We start from the raw sequence: 19,607 nt of genomic DNA, 5'->3' as shown, positions 1-19,607 counted from the left end.
CGAGTTAGCATGGAAACAATGGTCATTTGGAACCCTCGACATCCTGTCTTAACATGCTAAACATAATCATGTCCATGACAACCCCCTTTTTGCAATACGCCTGCCTCTTGACCCCCTCCCGGATAAATCCCGCCTTCTCCAGGACTCGCACACTGGCCGCATTTTCGTGACAGACCTCAGCCTCGAGCCTCAACATCTCAGGGAAAGCGACAAACGCCCATCTGCAAAATCCAGTGACGGCACTCGTCGTGATGCCCTGCCCCCAGGCGTCCTTCCCTGTCCAGTAGCCTAGCTCGTACGTGCGATACGTGACGTCGGACCCGGGAGTCAGCCCGATGCCTCCGGCGAACGTGCCGTCTGACTTGAAGACGGCAAAGTCAACGACAGGTCTGGCCTCGATAGCCATCTTGATGAAGGAGTGCGCGTTTTCCAGGGTGTAGGGGCTGGGAAACCGGTTGCGCAGGAAACGGGAAACTTCAGGGTCATTCGCTGCTGGTTGACTGGCGGTTGCGTCACTGTGCTCGTAGGGACGGATGTAACATTTCTCGGTGACGACGATGGCGGTTGCCGGTGCCGACGAAGAGATTGAGGAAACCATGGTGATAAGGGATGTGCTCAAATTGGTCGGTTCAATGTGAGTTGAACCGTCACAGGGGCTGTTTTGGCATAGGTCCGAATGTCTGTGCGATTGGGGCGTCAACCATCCGATACTTATACTGTGAGATGTGAGGTTGGATGCGGTATAGTCTCACTTGACGTAAGTCGATCGATCCTTTCAAGATGACTCATCGAGTATTGATGGTGTTGCTGGAATTAGTGAAGCCAACAAAGGAATGTAGTATTTGATCATATCGTGTTCGGCATAGATCAAGAATAGTACATGAGGGTGATTGACTCCCAACGTATCATTCGTATGTGATTTGGATATTGGCATGCATTCTAAAGATGGGAAACAGCGGTGTTGTGGAAATCGACATATGTTGTGCACCACCACGGCCGTCACCGTGGCTTTGTGCGACAAGAACCTGTGGCTATCAGAAGCTCATATCTAGTACCACCCAATGACATTCGTACGGGTCCTCATAATTCTGCTCCTATCTCAGAATTGGATCTGAAAACTTGCGTTCAACACGGACCAAAATCGTGAATTCGACAGCAGTGAAGTCCCTTTTGGAGAGCCCATAAGAAGTTCATACGGGGACCGCTAGCCGCTAGCGGGTCCCTCCGTACCGGGCTGACGAGTTCCGGCCCCGATAAACCCACTTGAAGATGCAGAGCAGCTGACGCTAACTCGCTTTGGCATTAGCCAGGTCCCTGCAGAGCTCCAAGCGTGGAAACTTGTGAGGTGGCCTTTCGCAGCCCTGTCTAATATTTGACTTTCGCCAAAGCCAAGCTGGACGAGACCCTCCATCGACTCCTTGAGCTCAGTGAATCCAATGCGGCGTCCACGGTGAAAGTGAACCCACTGCTGCATCCTCGTGCCCTTCTTTCCCTTCTAGTTTGATTTCTCTTCACGAGAATCTTTTATTCTGCATTTCGACCAAGGCGCTGTGTCACAAGCTCCCCCCTCGAGAGCTCTACCAACTATTGCCATGGTTTCTAAATCGAGGTTTACGAAGCTGGATGCCTTCACAAAGACGGTCGAGGATGCGCGGATACGGACTACTTCTGGAGGAATTGTCACCATTGCCTCTTTATTGGTAGTGCTATGGCTTGCCTGGGGAGAATGGGCCGACTATAGAAGGATCGTCATCCACCCCGAGCTCATCGTCGATAAGGGGCGAGGTATGTGAACCAACTCATTGCTGACAACCGACAATATGCTCACAATCCGATTTCACAGGCGAGCGGATGGAGATCCACATGAACATCACCTTCCCTAAAATACCCTGCGAACTCCTGACCCTGGATGTGATGGATGTCTCGGGTGAGCAGCAACATGGCGTCATGCACGGAGTGAACAAGGTCAGACTTCAGTCTGCCGCCCAGGGCGGCGGAGTCATCGACATCAAGGCATTGGCTCTGTAAGTCGCGACACACAAGAAATGCGCAATACCCTCGCTGACAAGGTGACATGCAGCCACTCCCAAGACCAAAGCGCCGAACATCTTGACCCGGAATACTGTGGCCAATGCTATGGCGCAGCCGCTCCTAGCAACGCTATCAAGCCCGGTTGCTGTAATAACTGCGACGAGGTCAGAGAGGCATATGCGCAAGCATCGTGGGCGTTTGGGAGGGGCGAAGGGGTTGAACAGTGCGAGCGTGAGCACTATGCTGAGAAACTTGATGAGCAGAGACAAGAGGGATGTCGCATCGAGGGCGGTCTCCGTGTCAACAAAGTCATTGGAAACTTCCACTTTGCCCCTGGCCGAAGTTTCAGCAATGGCAACATGCACGTCCACGACTTGAAGAACTACTGGGACAGCCCCGTCACCCACTCCTTCGAGCATACCATTCACCAGATGCGGTTTGGGCCTCAGCTGCCCGAGGATATCGTCGAGAAAACTGTTAAGAACACGCCATGGACCAACCATCACCTGAATCCGCTCGACGACAGCGCTCAGAAAACGGATGATCCTAACTATAACTTCATGTACTTTGTCAAGATCGTGCCGACTTCATACCTGCCCTTGGGATGGACGCCAAGTACATCCACCGGAACTCAAGATGAGAGCGCGTGGCTTGGCAGTCTGGGGCATGCGTTCGACGGCAGTTTGGAAACACACCAGTACTCAGCAACGAGCCACAAGCGAAGCTTGATCGGTGGTGATGATTCTGCTGATGGCCACAAGGAGCGCCTGCATGCGAAGGGTGGTATCCCCGGAGTTTTCTTCTCATACGTAAGTTTATCATGCTTTCCCGATATAGCGGGCCAAATCTCTAATGTGGTCCAGGATATCTCCCCAATGAAGGTTATCAACCGCGAGGAGCGTGCCAAGACGTTTACTGGTTTCCTCACGGGTCTCTGCGCCATTCTCGGTGGCACGCTCACAGTTGCAGCTGCCGTCGATCGTGGTGTTTACGAGGGTGCAACGAGGCTGAAGAAAATGCGGTCAAAGGATTTGTAGAACGCGCGTGTTGGAACGTGTACGATCATACCAGTCGTGATCGATACCTTGTTCAAATGTATTGCATAGGAAATGGAGTTATTGGTTCTAGCTTTTTGACAACTTGATCTCATTCGCCTGACGAATCACCTGCCTTGGTGTTTGACCCCTTGGCGATGCTCTGATTCAAAAATATACCCCCACATTATGGCCCAGTCTAGCGCCTGTTCTAGTCTGTGATCGTTACTGTCACAGGATCCGGTCTAGAGTCGTGTGTTAGTAACGGCCGTCTAATTCCTTGTAACATAATTCTCATCAATCTCATCAATGCCCCCTTTTCCTGCATTTATCATACATACCATGCTATACAAGATTTGCTCCATCATCACTCATGTGACGATCACCAGGTCTTGAACTCGCTCATACATAAGTACTTGAACGTTGAAAGGTGCTCTTGCAACAGACCTTCGCCTCCCCCCCTCGGGGACCAGTTCCAATCCCTCCAGTTTTGAACCACAGTTTCCTTTCCCTCTTTTAGAATTTCGACACGTCGATGCTGTTAAATCCAATGGCGCGCATCATGCTCGCCGGCTAAGCGCTCGGAGGAGTGATGATCGTAGGACTCCTGATAGTGCTATGTTATGCGTGCAGTCCAGCTTGTGTATGCCAGCGATACCGATAGAGCGGTAGTAGTACACTGTTTCCAGTTCCGCAGAAGGCTAAAGTTTAGAGGTGGATTCGTTGATAGTCTGGACAATACAAAGAGCTGAAGGTTACTTAGTGTCGAACAATGTATGCCAATATTGATATCTAGGTGGCTTGGTGTTGCGTATTGACTCGAGTGCACAAGAAAAATATTGGGTGTTCATGGGCTTGTGAATAGGGTTGTCTAGATGACAGCTACATACCATACCTTGTAACCCCTGGCCAGTGCATTTGTAGTTGAGGTACTGTGTTCTGCTCTTAGAAAAGATTATTCTGATTGCCACAGCCATGTATGCGCCGCACACGTGTTGGAATACCTACAGGCATCAAGTTAAAGGCTAGCATGCTGGTCTATTAAGTCAAGATCACATTGGAAACCGGAGTATTATGTTTTGATGTCCTGTACGAAGTTTCATACGGCTGACCTGAGATACGAACACAAGAAGTAGCGTCCCAAGACGTTAGAAATCGCTTCTAGAGGGTTGTGCCAGCTAGTAATACATTTTACCGAAGAGATCGATCATGAGCATTAGGGGCGGGTGTAGAGAGAAGTACTGGACGGAGGAAACTGATATGATCTGCATAACAACAGTAGACAGCATTGCAACGAAAGTTTGCAGATTATATAAAATGTTGCCCGCAGTGACATGAATGAAACACCGGCCCCCTTTCGCACATTTGAGTATGCCCGTATCGTTCCCGATGGGATAGTCTTAACATCCTGGATAGCGTAGTCCGCAAGTTGACTCCATGGTTTCCAAAGTCAGTTGTAAGGTTTTGCTGAATGATCCCGTTGTCTTGGATAGGAAGAATAGGTGGAAAGTATCTGCATTTCCGCAAAAAGTATGAGAGGATGGCCAAAGTGAGTGTCGTTCGTAGGGTTGCTGAATGACAACATCAACTCTCTTCTTTGCTGCTATTGTGCTCAACGAGACTCCCCAGCAAGTATGTGATCCTGATCCTTAGTTAAGGAATAATCTTGCCCGTGCAATGACATCGAGCTTGAGGTTTAAATGATTGACATTGAAGTCGACGATGGAGGGCAGGGACGTTTGAAGCTAACCTCAGGGTATCATGAATACTTCGCGCCAGATCACCTGACTACTCAACATGCCGCGTCCAAAGTCTCGGCGTGACCCCCAAGTGTATTAAGTAAGTAGTTCTCCCTTGTTATCAGTCCTCATGTTGCGGTGGATATCGAGAAAGCTTCTACATTCTGATACAGTGGTCATGCCTGTGGTATACTTACTACAGCGTGCTTTAGTATTACTCCATAGCCCGGAGATTGGGACCCGTCGGTATGATGATCTTGATAGATCCTGATACAAATAACTGCCATACGATTGTATCCACTGGTGTGCTGCTGTCGAACCCGATTTATCTCTTGAATTGTGTGAAACTTCCTTTGGCAAGGTTAGTTAGGAAGAAGATGTCGTTTATTGTTGCTGATTCCCAAGACCTTGTGACACATCGAGATCGCAGAGGCTGCAATGGCCACCTCGGGCAGGTAAGACGGGCAGATGAATTGCACTAAGGACCGTATTTTCTGGGTTTCTTCTTTTGTGTACCTTAAGTAGTGCTGTTTACTTATCATGAAGTCGGCTTTGCTTCGTGTCTGTCGTCGACATCAATCAAGGTTTCATCGTCCGAGCTCCAAATCTCATCGGATCAGATTGATTTTGGGCTTACCCAGTTGCTAACATGATCAGCGTAGAGTGATCAAAACTGACAGTCCGACCGTTAGAGATTGCGTAAAACAACATTTACTAGGACGAACTCGTCCGTGATTCTCGTCCAATGGACAATCATTCGAACGTTGTGAGAAGTCTAAATGTGAAATCAAAATCGAGTAGCCAGAAGAGCTGGGTGCATGGCTGTGGGAAAATGTGTAATCTCCCCACGGCAGCCTATAGCTGCAGGGTTCTCCGCGATATTAGCCGTCCGGAAAAGCCATATTTTGGGAGGCGGAATTGGTTCCAGCAAATGATGCCCAGGAATGGCGCGCTTGCATAAGGCTGGCTTGCCCTGACTTTAGCTCCTCACGCACAGTGTTGTTTCGATTGGCCGAAGGTCTTCTTTTTTGGATAGCCAACATGTCAAACCACGTCGTCTAGCCAAGAGAGGGTCGGAGGCGATAGAGGTCCTCATTTGAAACATCTCGGGCATTACGACAAGACGTGCCGGGCAGACGGAGATGTCAGTGGATCATTGCACGGGGCAAATGGACCAGCCTCGACTTCTAGCTGTCAGCTTGTCATGGACTTGGAAGAGGCCATCGTGATCGGGCATTTCCAAGGAATGGACAATTGACCTGTCGTACTTTGTAACATTGAAAATTGCTCGATTTCCGAGTCGGCGCAACGCTGTGTGCAACTTTGAAATGACCTGAGGCGAACCCTGGTCTGCCCTCGCTCAGCTGCATCACCGAGGACGCGGCTTCGCAGTTCACAATCTTTCTAGAAAATAATTTTCGCGTAATCACCGTGGGGGAGCTCCCTGGTGTCCCGTTCCAGGTAATAATAATTGAAACAAACTGGGTTGCATGCGTTGAGTGATCAAACCTCTTTATTTCTTACTTGGATATAGAGAGTCGAAGTGCCCGTATTCCATGATATAACTTGTTGGAAAGTGAAATCTATGATATGTACCCCAGACTTCTAAGCATCGTTTTTGAGTGATTAGATTTGTGATGCAGTGATGCCGCTTGAGTCTGGCAAACCTTGGGATGGTCACTTTGTACCTCTGCCACCACCACCACCACGCATGCAAACTCCGCGTTCCCGTACGCTACCTAAGTGGCGTCCCCGTTCACGAGGCCCACTGGCGTAGACTTCTTTGGGATGATCCTCCGATACGACCTGTTTACAGATTCCACTGTGTTGCAGGGTAATTCATTGAGGTTTGAAATTGTATCCAACTTGTGCTGGACCAAGCCAATTGAAGCTGCCATTATGCTCCAGCCTCTGGACAGGAGACCAACGATGCATCATCGGGGACAAATACTTCACTCCATGAATTAAGTGGTGCACACAGTACATGAGGTCCCCAGCACATGGACCCCTAACGCCAAGAAATCGACTTGTCAAGGGTTCCAAGGTTGCTTGACCAAGCAAAATCACTGAATGTGATCTTCGGGCTTCAGCAAAGCTTTTTGCTTGCTTGCTCTTCTCCCGCGCCTGCTCTCAGTCCTCCCACCACCACGCAAGATCTGGTAACGGGCACCGTCAGCCAAGTAAACACATCACAACTATTTTCGTATTCACTCCTTTAGCATCAACCTTGAAATCATTCGTCCGCTCCTTTTCTTACTAACATCCCCATTGTCCTGTATTCCTCTTCTTTTGCGTCCGAACTGAAACTTTTTTTGTGTTTGCCCCTTTCTCCAATATCAGCACAACCGGTCTACTCCGTCTTCCGATTACTTCGTCTACTTCGTCTACTTCGTAGTCTTTTCACAGTCTCTATTATCAGGAGGATATCAGGATTCAATCATCCCTGCACCAGCAAACAGTTCAACTTGCGCAAATAAGCCACCGAATTTCTCCTACACATCTGCGCTGGCATACCATCCAACGTACTTGACGCTCCCGTCGATATTGCTTGCATTCCTGCCCGCCACCCCCCAGGGACCACGACCCTGTAAAGATTGACCTCACCGAATTCATGCAAGCGACCGATCCGCCACATCTTGATCGTTTTCCACCAACGCCTCACGACGGCGTCAATAGAGTTCTTTTGGCGCCTAACATCTATTTGGAGGAAGGCTTAGATGGTCTATGCCAAAACGGCACCAAGAGAGGCTTGGGAATCCACACCTAAAGTGCTAAGGCCCACCACACGCGACGAAGCCAATCGAGACCTAAGCTTTGGGACGTCGTTTCGTCAACCTCTCTGCCGACACCCGGACTGTTAAAGCTGGCATTGAAGCACGATACGGGAAGATACCACTGATTACAACCCAAAGCGACTCGTGAACCGACCATGGCGTCGCGGCCGAATCACATCGACCTGAGGGCGACCTCTTCGGCTTCCATGGCCACCAGCATCTCCCGTCCGCTTAGGTCGCCGCGATTGCATGTTGCTGGAGACGTTCCTCCTGCATTGTCACCCCTCGATGCGTTCGCCGCCCAGAGTCGACTGCTCGCGAAGCAGCTGGAGCAGAGCTCCAAAACAGGCAGGAGGATGAGCCGACTGCCACCGCTAACTACAGAAAGCCCCTTGGTTGTTCAGGGCCGATCAGAGTACTTCCGGTCCTTGTCGCACGACTCTGCGGAGGAAATGGGAGAACATGGCGGACATGGTGAATTCAACGAGGGAAACACAGGACTTGGTCTGACTGCTGAGGTCGAATCGCCCTCAGAGATGGAACGACCAAGGTCGATGCACCCGCGCATGAGTCGAATCCCTGCGACTCCCGACGAGTCGATTCCTGTTCCTCCCAATCCTTTTCTTGCTACTAATGGAGAACAACTGGACCAACTAGATGACAATGAGGGCTTTTTTGGAGCACGAAGAGACTATTCTCCGCCAGACTTGGACCATTTGACCAACGGAGCAACAGTACGCAGGTCGATAGACGACGACGACCCGAACCCCCGGGAGTCAGCTCTATGGGAAGACCACATATCTGTGGACCATCCTCCGTCTCCCGCAGGCGAGAAACTTAGCCGACAGGTTTCGCATGATTCTGGACTTGCTCCTCCTCGGTCAACATTCCCCAAACGTTCTTCAAGCATCATGTCTGCCCCAGTAGAATATCACGACGACGAAGCCACAGATGCTTCCTTCTACTCACAACCACCACGAAAGATGTCTGGCGGCAGTGCATACTCAGGACCAGCACTTGTTTCTCCGGCCTTTCCAAACAAGAATTATCAAAGATCTCCCTCTATCAGCTCTGTAGCATCCCTACCGCGTCCCTCGTTCAATTTCTCTAGACCTCTGAGTCGGGCAGGAACCCCCAGTCTTGACATGCCGTCTCGACAAGCATCTTCGGATAGCCATCCGTCTTTCGTACTGGCAGATGACACCGCTCATACACCTGTGAGCATGCATAGCGAAGCCTTTCCGGACATTGGTATCGCAGATGATGGGCAAGGTGCACCATCATACATCTATTCCAAGTACTCGTTGCCGAGAGGCAAGGCCTTGCAACGAGGATCTTTGTTATTCAATCCAGACGATGTCGCCCAGTTTACCTGGGAGCAACAAATGGTGCCCCCGAGCAACGTGCAGTCTTTTGCGCGAGGTGGACAAGCTCCACCGTCTCCCCCTTCAAGGCCTTCAAGCTCATCTTCACGCCTCCTGGATACTGCACAGGGAGCTGACTCACTCCTTAGACCATCGCTCGAAAGGAGTAAGTTGTCTAACGAAGTTTCCGTGACCGGAGAGCCATCTCCAGGTTTCAGTCGACCATCGACAGAAGCAGACAGCCGGCTTTCAGAGGATGTACCTAGAGGGCGTCCGCTGACGTCGCCAGTGCATGACCAAGATCGCGGTCGAACTCCTATGTCAACGTCGACTAGTGATTCGGCAAGTACCATCAGACCAGCCAGGTCTCTCGCGCCAACCGCAGCCGAGATGAGTGCCGAAGAACATCTGACAAAGGGAATCAAATGTCATGAGGAAGGCTCCGTCAAAGAATCGACTTACCACCTGCGACTAGCTGCTCGAGGTGGCTCCTCAACAGGTATGCTCTTGTATGCGTTGGCCTGCAGACACGGATGGGGTATGCGACCAAATCAAAAGGAGGGCGTTCAGTGGCTTCGAAAGGCAGCAGAAGGCGCAAGCTTGGAAATCGCAGAGGACGAGGGACACGTCAAGGATGGCAAAACGGTTGATCCTACAGAGCGTAAGACTCGCAAGGCACAGTTTGCCCTGAGCATCTACGAACTTGGCGTGAGCCACATGAACGGCTGGGGTATCGAGCAGGATAAATCACTTGCTCTACGATGCTTTGAGATCGCTGGCAGTAAGTAACTTTTACCCCAAGTGACACGGATCTAATGGCTAACAATTTCGTTAGATTGGGGCGACGTTGATGCTCTTGCTGAGGCTGGCTTTTGCTACGCCCAAGGGGTCGGTTGCAAGAAGGATCTCATGAAGAGTGCCAAGTTCTATAGAATGGCTGAAGCCAAGGGTATGAGCATGCCTGGCAACAGCTGGATCCACAAGGCGAAATACAGCGACGACGCTAGCAGTGTCAAGTCTAAGCAAGGCCGAAGTAAATCGAGAGCCCGTGGTAAGAGTCTGTTTGGCAAGAGGGCCAAGGAAACACAAGAGGCTCTCCCTTGATTCGGCTAATTGCATCAAAACATTTAACGACGAACTTGAAGGTTCCTTCCGGCGTTCAGGACACAAGGAGTGGGTGCGTTCATACAGCATCAAAACTATCATTCGAGCATGATGAGCGTCTGCGTTCTATTTGCATCAAAGGCGGCTTGCGGCGGGGCATATTTTTCGGCTGAGAGGAGAGATTATTGATACGCTGGAGCTTCTGATACCCTAGCATAAGAGCAGACGGAGAGAGAAGCTCGGCGCTGCATTTATATCTGCATTTGTGTGTAGGAGCCGAAGCCCAGACAAGAGGGTTGGTTCACGATGTTGGACCAAATAGCGTGGTGGCGTGTATATACCCAAGATTCTTTGGTAGGCCACGGTGGGCGAACGGATGTCAGGAATAGCTAGCTAGTAGGGCAGGTTAGGGCAGGGCGAGAAATAGACTCGAGACCACGTATTCCGTGGACGAGATCTCAGGCGAGATTCTGGACGTAATGGATTTTACCATACAGAGAACTATCGGTGTACCAAGATCACCTTGGTTACAATAGTTAACTTTACTGTACAACATGAACGGTTCTATGATGTCTTGATTAATGTCTCGAATCAATACTCTGGAGTGGCCATAATGAAATACCTCGAGCAACTAACGCAAATATGGACAACCTGTTTCACCCTCTTCAGCAAAATCTTGCATGGTCCAAAATATCCTTCCACGTCATGATTCCGATCCACATGTGACCATCCCCATTGATGGCACTTGTCTGCCGTGGGCCAACATGCCAGTCCTCTTGTCAGATCTTCAAGGACGCGAACTCTGGTTGCCTTGCCACCCGTAACAGCCCAGGGTGCCATTGTGGTTCCAGACAATACGATCTGGGTAATTCATGTCAGCTGAGTCACTCGCATAGGGTGCCAGGGAAAACTGGGGAAAGTACATACTGATGTCGTAGCTTGAGTTCTTAAGGTTGCCGTCGATGTCCGAGCACAGGCAGGCGAACTGGAAGTCGGTGTTGCTTCCTCGGAAGCTGCAGTCGTGGCAGCTGCCGTAGAATTGCCCACTAGATATAGTGAGTCAACCAGTCACTCCAAATTATACCACCAGATGCAAAGATGCAAATGATTTAGATTCTTAAGGGACCAAAAAGAATACTCACTTGTCATATGCAGCCAGACTGCCGCCGTTGTTGAGCATGCAGTGCCCGAGGTCGAACCCTGTTCACAGCCAAGGTCAGCTACCGGTACAAGTGGGAGGAAAGAATGGAGAGCAAAAACTCACAGGTCCACATGTAGTGGAATTCGGCCCAGTCATTGTCGTTGCAGTACATGCCTAGGAAGGAGCCAGTGAGGTTGGCGCCTTGCCAGGTGCAGTTACTGACGAAGCCTTGAGCGGATGCATGGTTGGCGAGACCGAGCAGGGTGACGACCAGAGTGACGATGGTGATGAGGAACTTCATTGTGCTGGTGGTTGGTTGGTTGTTTGGTGATGGGTCGGCGAGGATGATGTTTATGGGTGGCAAGTGTTGATGATGGTTGTCAAGACGTGCTGAGGTTCGCGGGAGAATTTGGCCGTTGCTGAGAGATCACGGTGTCAGTCGAGCTGGCTGATAATATTGGGCAGGGACTTGGGAATAGGTCAAGTTGAATGTCCCAACCTGTCTTTTATATATCTGAAGTAGTTAGGTAGTACCTTACGGGCTTGGAGGAACCACTTGATCTACTTCTGCCGTCAAAGTTGACGAGCTTCAGGATATCCGTAAATGAAGGGACTTTAGGCTCTGTTTGTGTGTACTTGAGACGACAGAAGAACGGGGGTGTGCCACGGGGTACAGTCCATCCCCCCAGGTTCAGTCGGCGCCTTCCTTGATGCAGCAAACAGGTGATGGAGCACCAAATTAGCAGAAGGCTAGCACGTTCCAAAGGCTGGTACTCAAGCTATAAATGTTTTTTTATTTAATTTCCAAGAAAGCACTCTGTAATTACGTGCTTCAAGTATTAATGGAGATTGGATGGATGATTTACTTCTAATTTGCCCGATACACACGTAGCTGGAAGCGTATGATCAGAGCTTTTGGAACGTATTTATATGAGTGAAGGTACTAATGGTACGAGACGAGACTTGTCCTATTTTAGATACTTTGAAACAGCAGATTCAACGTGAGTAACCTTGTATTACTGGAGCGTCAACCCGTGAAATTCAACTGGACTGCACTCGGGTAGTCTGGCCCTTTTGTTGCCAAACAATGACCACCGCCAGACCTAGCATCATGCGAAAGCATATAGATCTGACTCTGGCTAGTATTTAGCCCCGTGTGCCCTTCATCATGTGCGGCTGTTCATAGAGCAGTGGATATCCCGAGTTTCAAACAATCCAAGTCGATAGCCAGCAGAAAAGAAAGGCAAATAGTATATTATTACTTCAAGACTATTTACGGGTAGTCCCTGAAACCAGCACTAGGACCATCCCGATCCACAAGATACGAAAACCTGTCTCGCTCGTCTAGCAGCATGGGAGGTATATCTTCGTTGTTCTCGACCCTCAAAAACTCCTCGCCCTCTCGATCCCACAGATCCTTCCCCTGTCTGACATAATTTGCAATACGATCTCTATCGCGATACACCTCTTGGTTCATCCATACATGAGAAAATGACGACATCTTATTGAGAAACTCTTGAATCGTGGAGAAGCAAGATGAACAATGCCAGCCAGCATTCCAGAGATCGGCCGTCTCGAGTTTGACAAGAGGTTGTAACCCTCCGTCCCAGTTCCGCAAGTTGACGGGCAGTATCGTTCTCCATCCTTGGTAGTATGTCGCTTGAGGATGTATCCACTGAGCCCCACTGTGCAGGAACTGGAAGCTATAGTAATAGAAGCTGCTCCTGAGGTTCAGCCGGCGTGGGAAATTGCATGACTTGAGGAGCACCAGAGTCTCCGGACGGATGATCTCGTCGACATCCGCGACGATGATCACATCCCCTAGCTCCGGAGCTTGGGAGTGTTCGAGGCGTGGGAGGACTTGGTCGTACATTGCATTGCGCTGGAGGTCTTCCCACGCCCACGCCGGGTTCTCCCGGTCGGAATGGAACCCTTCGGGTATTTTGAGCTCATGATAAATGATCTTGTCGCGATAGGCGGCGAATTTGTCCAGGTTATTTTTAATGGTCATCGGCTTGTCAAGGTTTGTGAAAGTTTTTGGAGATTCAACGATGACAAAGTAGTCAACAAGGTCGAATGTCGTGTTCAGACGGATCTCCAACCAGTCAAGTTCCGAGTTCACCATGAATAAGTCGAATATTTTTCGCGGCGACTTGCCCAACCCCTTTTCCTTCCAGGCAGTCCACCCGTGCTGCCGGCATAGCTGATGCCTCGCGTCAATGTCGTTGAGGTCAAAAGTTTTGGTATCGAAGCCCGAAACTTGGTGAATGGAACGGTCAGTCCAGTTTGGGTTTAACCAAACAATCAACAAGATGCTGAGTCCCAAACCGAGCGCTGCTCTCAACCCTTTGCAGCTGTACCGTCGTGTAAGCATCATTGGATCAGACCTGAAACATCGACGTCCTGACTAAAGCGAGAGCACAACCAAAGAAGCCACAGCGGGATTACGTATATCAATGATACATATTGGAGAATCGTGGCTATTCTGTGGGTTGTACTGCCTTTCGGGTCACCTTTCTCGGGCGCGTCTGGCGATCGAGCCTGCGGAGATAATTTGATGTGGTCGTTCGAAAGAACCCTGAGCCTCCACTGTTTCGGCAACATTGAAAGGCCCAAAAGGACTAATCTTGGCTCCACTTTCAGCCACAAGCGGCTGCTCCTCTTTCCCCAGAATTAAATCTCCCTCGCTGAGCCAGCTGGACCGTGGGCCGGATACTACTGCCTTGGCCCGCCAGATTTGCTGCCAACAAAGCAGGAGCCTATCTTTGCTTTTAAGAATCTGTATTCACCATTCTTGCCTCGAGGACATGGGGCCAGCTCGGGCTTTGTACTCTGTGAATCGGACACGATGCCATCATGAAAAAATTGGCAGCCGAAAGGCGCTGGGATGGTTTATCATTGAAAAAGCATGCAGCATCATAGGATCGTCCGAAATTCGGCATTGGTCATCATGTATCCGCACTTCTATGCCCCCGCATCGTTGTGAAACCTCATCGCGCCGCGGCGGCATCCAACAAACACGGTGTCATTATTCTGCTGTGCATTCTATAGCAACATCGCATCAAATGGAGCAAGTTAACGGTACAAATGGCACGAGTGTGTCCGGTGCAAAGCCGAACAACTGGCTTGGCCACAAGGGCGCGGCCGCCTTCGATCTACGAAGTGAGTTCTTGCGGAGGGCACCAGCTTCCGTTCCTTTCGAGCTTGCTCCCTGAGAGCTGACTGTGTGATATACTTTAGGTGACACACAGACGACACCTACTCCTGAGATGTTAGCTGCTATTCAAGCAACAACCCTGGACGACGATGTCTTTGATGAGGACAAGACTACACATGATCTTCAATCACACGTCGCGTCGCTGACAGGCAAGGATGCCGCCCTCATCGTGTTGTCGGGGACTATGGGGAATCAACTTGCTCTGCGATCTTTGCTCACACAGCCACCTCACAGTGTGCTGTGTGACCATCGATCTCACATCATCCAATACGAGGCCGGAGGAGTTGCTTCGTTGTGCGGTGCCATGATAACGGCCGTGGTCCCCAAGAATGGCATTCATCTCACATTGGAGGACGTCAAGAAACACGCCTGTCTGGACGACAACATCCACCATTGCCCAACACGAGTTATCAGCCTCGAGAACACGCTTTCGGGCTTGATCATGCCACTAGAGGAGACCAGGCGGATATCCTCATTTGCTAGAGAGCACGGCATCAAGATGCACTGCGATGGCGCTAGACTATGGGAAGCCGTCTCGTCAGGAGCTGGATCGATCAAAGACTTCGCAGAGTGTTTCGACACCTTGAGTCTCTGTTTTTCCAAGGGCCTTGGCGCTCCGATCGGATCCATTTTGGTAGGTACAAAGGAAATTATCAAGCATGCTCGATGGATGCGCAAGGCTATCGGCGGGGGGATACGACAATCTGGTGTTGTCGCCGCTGCTGCAAGGGTTGCCCTCACGACTTTTGGTGAGGGCCCAAATGGCGTAGGCGGCAGGTTGAAAGACACCCATGCGATGGCCAAAAGGGTGGGAAAACTTTGGAGAGATCTTGGGGGTGAATTGCTCCTCCCTGTTCAGACGAACATGGTCTGGCTCGACTTGGAGTCCATGGGCACTAGCGACGGGAGATTCGATGAAATCGGCGCCCAGTATGGCCTCAAGCTCATGGGACATCGGCTGATCACCCATTATCAGATTGGGGAAGAAGCAATTTCAAAGTTGACGGATGTTTTCAAGAAACTTGCAGAAGAAAAGTCCGCAGCCGCAGGTTCACACGTAGACGGTACTGCAAAGAGTAGCGGACCCTACAGCACCACACGCTAAGGGATGACAGCAGCAAGGCAACGACACGTGAGGGACGAAACCTGGTTGGATGAGTAAACAAGACGCGAATTTATGACATTATTCCAGGGAGGTGCGAACCGGAGTACGAAGCCTCAGCAGGTTCCAAGCGCGAGACTAGCGTGAATCGTGGGATATCAACTCTGTACCCAAGGTGCCAAGCCAAGCACGAGCTTACTGTTATACACGTGACCTGATCTTGTTTGACGGCTACATGCATGTTTTTGGTTCTGTTCAAGCCTTCTGGCCTTATGATCCATATAGGACAGCGGTGGTTTCGGATTCAAACCAGGATGTTGTACAAGTACTCCGGCGAGCCAATGAGAAAGATCAAGTGTGCTGAAGCAGTTTAGGGACGTTGTACATATGTACAATGTCTACCTTGCATGGGAACATACTGCAATACCAAGCAGTGCTGTTTCGGCAAGGCCGATTCGTACACACTCAGCCTCAGGGATATTTGCCTTCGAGCTCATACCCAATTGCCACTGAAACTGGTCGTGTACAAAACAAATCTGGGACAGATTTTATGCTTATCTGGACAAGCTGCGTGAAACTACCTTCCAGCTCACCATTTTATGATGGTGACTGTGCCACTGGAATAGAGCATCGCTCCTGGCTTCAATCCATTGATCGTGCAGTCTGCTTGCTTATTTGAGTCTTAGAGCTCACTGGAAGACCATGATGTCAGGCTGGTTGTATTGGACTTAGGAGTATTCTCATACAAGCCTTTTTGTACCGATGATACTTTGACATTAGATTATTCCTGGGCTTTTCCTTCCCAAAACATTTTGACGTCATCTGTAAACTGGAAGCTGCAGCCCCCGGCACCACCGAAGCGAAGCATGCCTTTGTGACGAATGAGAGAGCTCCGATTTCTTCCATTTCTCTAAATGGAGCGGACGTTGCGGGGAAACGACAAAGCCACTTCAACGGGATCAACGGCGGATTCCATGTTCGCGGGAGTTCGCTTTGGGGAGCCGGTGTGGACATGACGGGCTAGCAGCAGTCTAGCAGCAAAGCAATTCGCCCTGCCTTGGTCAGTCTCCAACTCCGCCTGCAATACCAAGGCAATGAGCGACCAGCTAGTAAGCAGCTGGAACCACGCAAGTCGCCTGGTAAGGTCCGAAACGGGTCAGGCTGTGAGAATGACGACGAGGCAGACCCAGCTGCCACTGCAGGTCACTGCAGAACCGCAGCTTCTCCACTAGTCTCCCATGCCTGCAGGTCGAGCCTTACAAGATCGTTCTGGTCACATTTTTATATGAATGAGGCTGGGTCCTCGTCCTGGCTGTGATTTTGGGTGTCCGGCGTCACATAGGATCGAATGTTGACGGTGTTTGAGTCACAATATCGCGGTCTTCAAACTGCTCACCGACTTCCACAATATTTCTCTACTTAATGTGTTTGCGAACCTCGAAGCCCGGGTTTTCGTTTGTCTCGGCAACCTGATCTAAAAGATCTTCATTTGTACTATCTCTCCATACTGGCTACTCCACGCGTACTCGAAAATCCACTTATGGCGGGTCTACGAGGCCTTGTGGTAGCGGCTCTACTGCTCTCCCCCCCTTTCGTCAACGGGTTATATGCGAATGGGTCCGTTGTCGCCCCTTGCGACTCACCATTGTACTGCCAAGGCGAGATCTTGAAGGCTATTGAGCTGGCAAAGCCTTACTCAGATTCGAAGACTTTTGTCGATCTGTGAGTGTCCTGCGAGGCCTTATACGATTACATGATTTTGACTTCATTTACAGTCCTACAATTCGTCCTATGGACGAAGTAATTGCGGCATTCGACGAACTCTCTAAGCCTCTTAGCAACAACACTGAGTTGAATACGTTTCTCTCAACCTACTTCGGCGAGGCTGGGTCGGAACTCACTGCAGTGCGAACGGATGAGCTGACGACCGACCCGGTATTTCTTGACAAGGTCGACGACACGGTAATTAAGCAGTTCGTACAGAAGGTGATCAATATCTGGCCGGATTTGACTCGAGAATATGTCAGCGCTGGCAAATGCACCGGCTGCGTCGATAGTTTCATTCCTGTCAACCGAACATTTGTCGTCGCCGGAGGTCGGTTCCGAGAACCATATTACTGGGACTCTTTCTGGATCATCGAAGGCCTGCTTAGGACTGGAGGTAGCTTCACCGAGATCGCGAAGTAAGCAACACCCATCCTCGTCGTCGCGGCATGAGACACTAATCACTATGCAGGAACATTGTTGAAAACTTCCTCGACTCTGTGGACAAATTTGGATTCGTACCCAATGGCTTTCGCATATATTATCTCAACCGGTCGCAGCCACCTCTGTTGACGCAAATGGTGAAGATCTACGTGGAGTATACGAATGATACAAGTATCCTGGAACGAGCTGTGCCTCTTCTAATCAAAGAACATGACTTCTGGATGCAAAATCGGACGGTGGATATCGAATCGGGCGATGAAATATACACACTAAACCGGTGGGTCGAAAATCCCTATATCATGTTGGATCGTTGCTGATCTGGCTGTTAGTTACGGGGTTCAAAATACCGAACCAAGGCCTGAGTCGTACAGGGAGGATTATATCTCCGCCAACAATGAATCTTACTATTCCACATCTGGTATCATCTACCCCGAAGTAAATGGTTTGACCGACGAGGAGAAGGCTACTCTTTATGCAAATCTCGCGTCTGGCGCTGAGTCAGGGTGGGATTACTCGTCGCGCTGGCTTGCTAATCCGAATGATGCGGCCGATGATGTGTATTTCCCATTGCGGTCACTGAACACGGTGAATACCATTGGAGTAGACCTCAACTCAATCCTCTACGCGAATGAGATCTCAATCGCTCGCTTCCTGGCCGCCAGTGGTGACGACACTGGTGCGCAACAGTTCTCAGAACTGGCGGAACAGCGGGCAGCGGCCATTCAATCTCTAATGTGGAACGAGACGCACATGAGCTACTTCGACTACAATTTGACTTCGAATTCGCAGAACTTGTACGTCCCTATGGATGACGACACCACGCCCGCTCAAAGAGGAGACGCGCCTGAAGGCTACCAGGTGATGTTCCACGTGGGACAATTCTACCCTTTCTGGCTGGGCGTGGCACCTAAAAGCATAAGGAACAACCCACTCGCCGTGAAAATCGCTTTCCAGCGAGTAGCCGACCTCCTGGCGCAGAAAGCTGGGGCTATCGCCGCCACGAATTTTCAGACTGGTCAACAGTGGGATCAGCCCAATGTGTGGCCGCCGTTGATGTATGTCTTGATGAAGGCATTGTTGGAGACTCCGGCGACCTTTGGGGAGGATGACGTCTATTATATCGAGACGCAGGATTTGGCTCTGCGACTCGGTCAGAGGTATCTCGACAGCACTTTTTGCACGTGGCGAGCGACAGGAGGCTCTACAGACGACATGTCGCAATTGGAAGGCCTCGAATCTACTGATGAAGGCATCATGTTTGAGAAATACGGAGACAATTCGACCAATGCCGTGGGAGGCGGAGGAGAATACGAAGTTGTAGAGGGTTTCGGTCAGTCCCCTCCCTGCCTTGACGGTCTTAAGAATAGACTCCCCAACCGGAAACGATATATTGCTAACATTCATCCTCTCAGGGTGGACCAACGGTGTCTTACTATGGGTTGCTGACACCTTCAATACCCAGTTGCAGAGACCTGACTGCGGCAACATAACAGCAGCCGTTAACACAGAGAAGAGAGGCGCTGGCCCTTCAGCTGTGGAATTAGACCAATCTGATGCTAGGAACGTCAAGTTATTCCACAAGCAACCGGCTTGAGATTGCCGGTAAACGCCCTGAGATGCGAGATGACTGTCGAAAATTTATTGTGTATCTCATCAATGCTACGCCTGCATGGAAGTATGCAAGCATGAATGAGTTCATATAGCGACGGATCTCGCTGATGAATATGTGGGAAAACGAGGAGTTCTGTGCATAATCAGCAGAAAATCATACCAAATAAACAAGTTTTACAAGAATAGTGGCCAAATTGCGACGCAGTCGCCTGGAATTGATTCCTCCGATGGAAGAGTGACACAAAGAGCGAAGAACAAATGAGCCAGCACCTCAGCTAACTT

The 19,607-nt window shown here is 50.2% G+C and overlaps 8 protein-coding genes across 8 annotated transcripts; 5 read left to right on the top strand and 3 right to left on the bottom strand.

Moving 5' to 3' along the window:
- Positions 1-40: 40 nt before the first annotated feature.
- On the bottom strand, positions 41-562 carry BCR38DRAFT_313703 (acetyltransferase; the record flags this gene model as incomplete). The annotated part of the gene is made up of 1 exon (XM_040854677.1): positions 41-562. A coding segment is annotated over one exon (522 nt), but the record flags the coding sequence as incomplete, so codon positions are not given.
- A 1,030-nt stretch (positions 563-1,592) lies between these two features.
- BCR38DRAFT_410690 (endoplasmic reticulum vesicle transporter-domain-containing protein) lies at positions 1,593-3,068 on the top strand (the record flags this gene model as incomplete). Its single annotated transcript, XM_040858491.1, has 4 exons — positions 1,593-1,785; positions 1,844-2,024; positions 2,081-2,840; positions 2,895-3,068. 4 exons carry the CDS (start codon positions 1,593-1,595, stop codon positions 3,066-3,068), a joined length of 1,308 nt encoding a protein of 435 aa, XP_040714088.1.
- A 3,269-nt stretch (positions 3,069-6,337) lies between these two features.
- BCR38DRAFT_437944 (uncharacterized protein) lies at positions 6,338-6,700 on the top strand. The gene has a single exon (XM_040860555.1). The coding sequence runs from the start codon at positions 6,478-6,480 to the stop codon at positions 6,640-6,642; it is 165 nt and encodes a 54-aa protein (XP_040714087.1). The 5' UTR covers positions 6,338-6,477; the 3' UTR covers positions 6,643-6,700.
- A 1,033-nt stretch (positions 6,701-7,733) lies between these two features.
- On the top strand, positions 7,734-10,046 carry BCR38DRAFT_346145 (uncharacterized protein; the record flags this gene model as incomplete). Its single annotated transcript, XM_040856236.1, has 2 exons — positions 7,734-9,723; positions 9,778-10,046. The coding sequence occupies 2 exons, from the start codon at positions 7,734-7,736 to the stop codon at positions 10,044-10,046; spliced, it is 2,259 nt and encodes a 752-aa protein (XP_040714086.1).
- Positions 10,047-10,833: 787 nt separating this feature from the next.
- BCR38DRAFT_486521 (uncharacterized protein) lies at positions 10,834-11,488 on the bottom strand (the record flags this gene model as incomplete). The annotated part of the gene is made up of 4 exons (XM_040864041.1): positions 10,834-10,907; positions 10,974-11,092; positions 11,189-11,246; positions 11,311-11,488. 4 exons carry the CDS (start codon positions 11,486-11,488, stop codon positions 10,834-10,836), a joined length of 429 nt encoding a protein of 142 aa, XP_040714085.1.
- A 925-nt stretch (positions 11,489-12,413) lies between these two features.
- Positions 12,414-13,834, bottom strand: BCR38DRAFT_437939 (glycosyl transferase). The gene has a single exon (XM_040860554.1). It carries the CDS (start codon positions 13,562-13,564, stop codon positions 12,461-12,463), a length of 1,104 nt encoding a protein of 367 aa, XP_040714084.1. The 5' UTR covers positions 13,565-13,834; the 3' UTR covers positions 12,414-12,460.
- A 418-nt stretch (positions 13,835-14,252) lies between these two features.
- On the top strand, positions 14,253-15,509 carry BCR38DRAFT_346050 (pyridoxal phosphate-dependent transferase; the record flags this gene model as incomplete). The annotated part of the gene is made up of 2 exons (XM_040856229.1): positions 14,253-14,349; positions 14,428-15,509. 2 exons carry the CDS (start codon positions 14,253-14,255, stop codon positions 15,507-15,509), a joined length of 1,179 nt encoding a protein of 392 aa, XP_040714083.1.
- A 1,537-nt stretch (positions 15,510-17,046) lies between these two features.
- On the top strand, positions 17,047-19,308 carry BCR38DRAFT_347108 (trehalase-like protein; the record flags this gene model as incomplete). Its single annotated transcript, XM_040856313.1, has 5 exons — positions 17,047-17,228; positions 17,282-17,689; positions 17,743-17,991; positions 18,044-19,044; positions 19,127-19,308. 5 exons carry the CDS (start codon positions 17,047-17,049, stop codon positions 19,306-19,308), a joined length of 2,022 nt encoding a protein of 673 aa, XP_040714082.1.
- Between the last annotated feature and the right edge of the window lie 299 nt (positions 19,309-19,607).

This window comes from Pseudomassariella vexata (genome assembly GCF_002105095.1).
Source record: "Pseudomassariella vexata strain CBS 129021 chromosome Unknown BCR38scaffold_9, whole genome shotgun sequence".
Taxonomy (NCBI): Eukaryota; Fungi; Ascomycota; class Sordariomycetes; order Amphisphaeriales; family Pseudomassariaceae; genus Pseudomassariella; species Pseudomassariella vexata.
The sequence above is the reverse complement of the archived record's forward strand: the minus strand, read 5'-3'. Positions and strand labels throughout refer to the sequence as shown.

Excerpts from the sequence above, each read along its gene's own strand:
- BCR38DRAFT_437944 (XM_040860555.1), top strand. The coding sequence starts at position 6,478 with ATGGTCACTTTGTACCTCTGCCACCACCACCACCACGCATGCAAACTC.
- BCR38DRAFT_437939 (XM_040860554.1), bottom strand. The coding sequence starts at position 13,564 with ATGATGCTTACACGACGGTACAGCTGCAAAGGGTTGAGAGCAGCGCTC.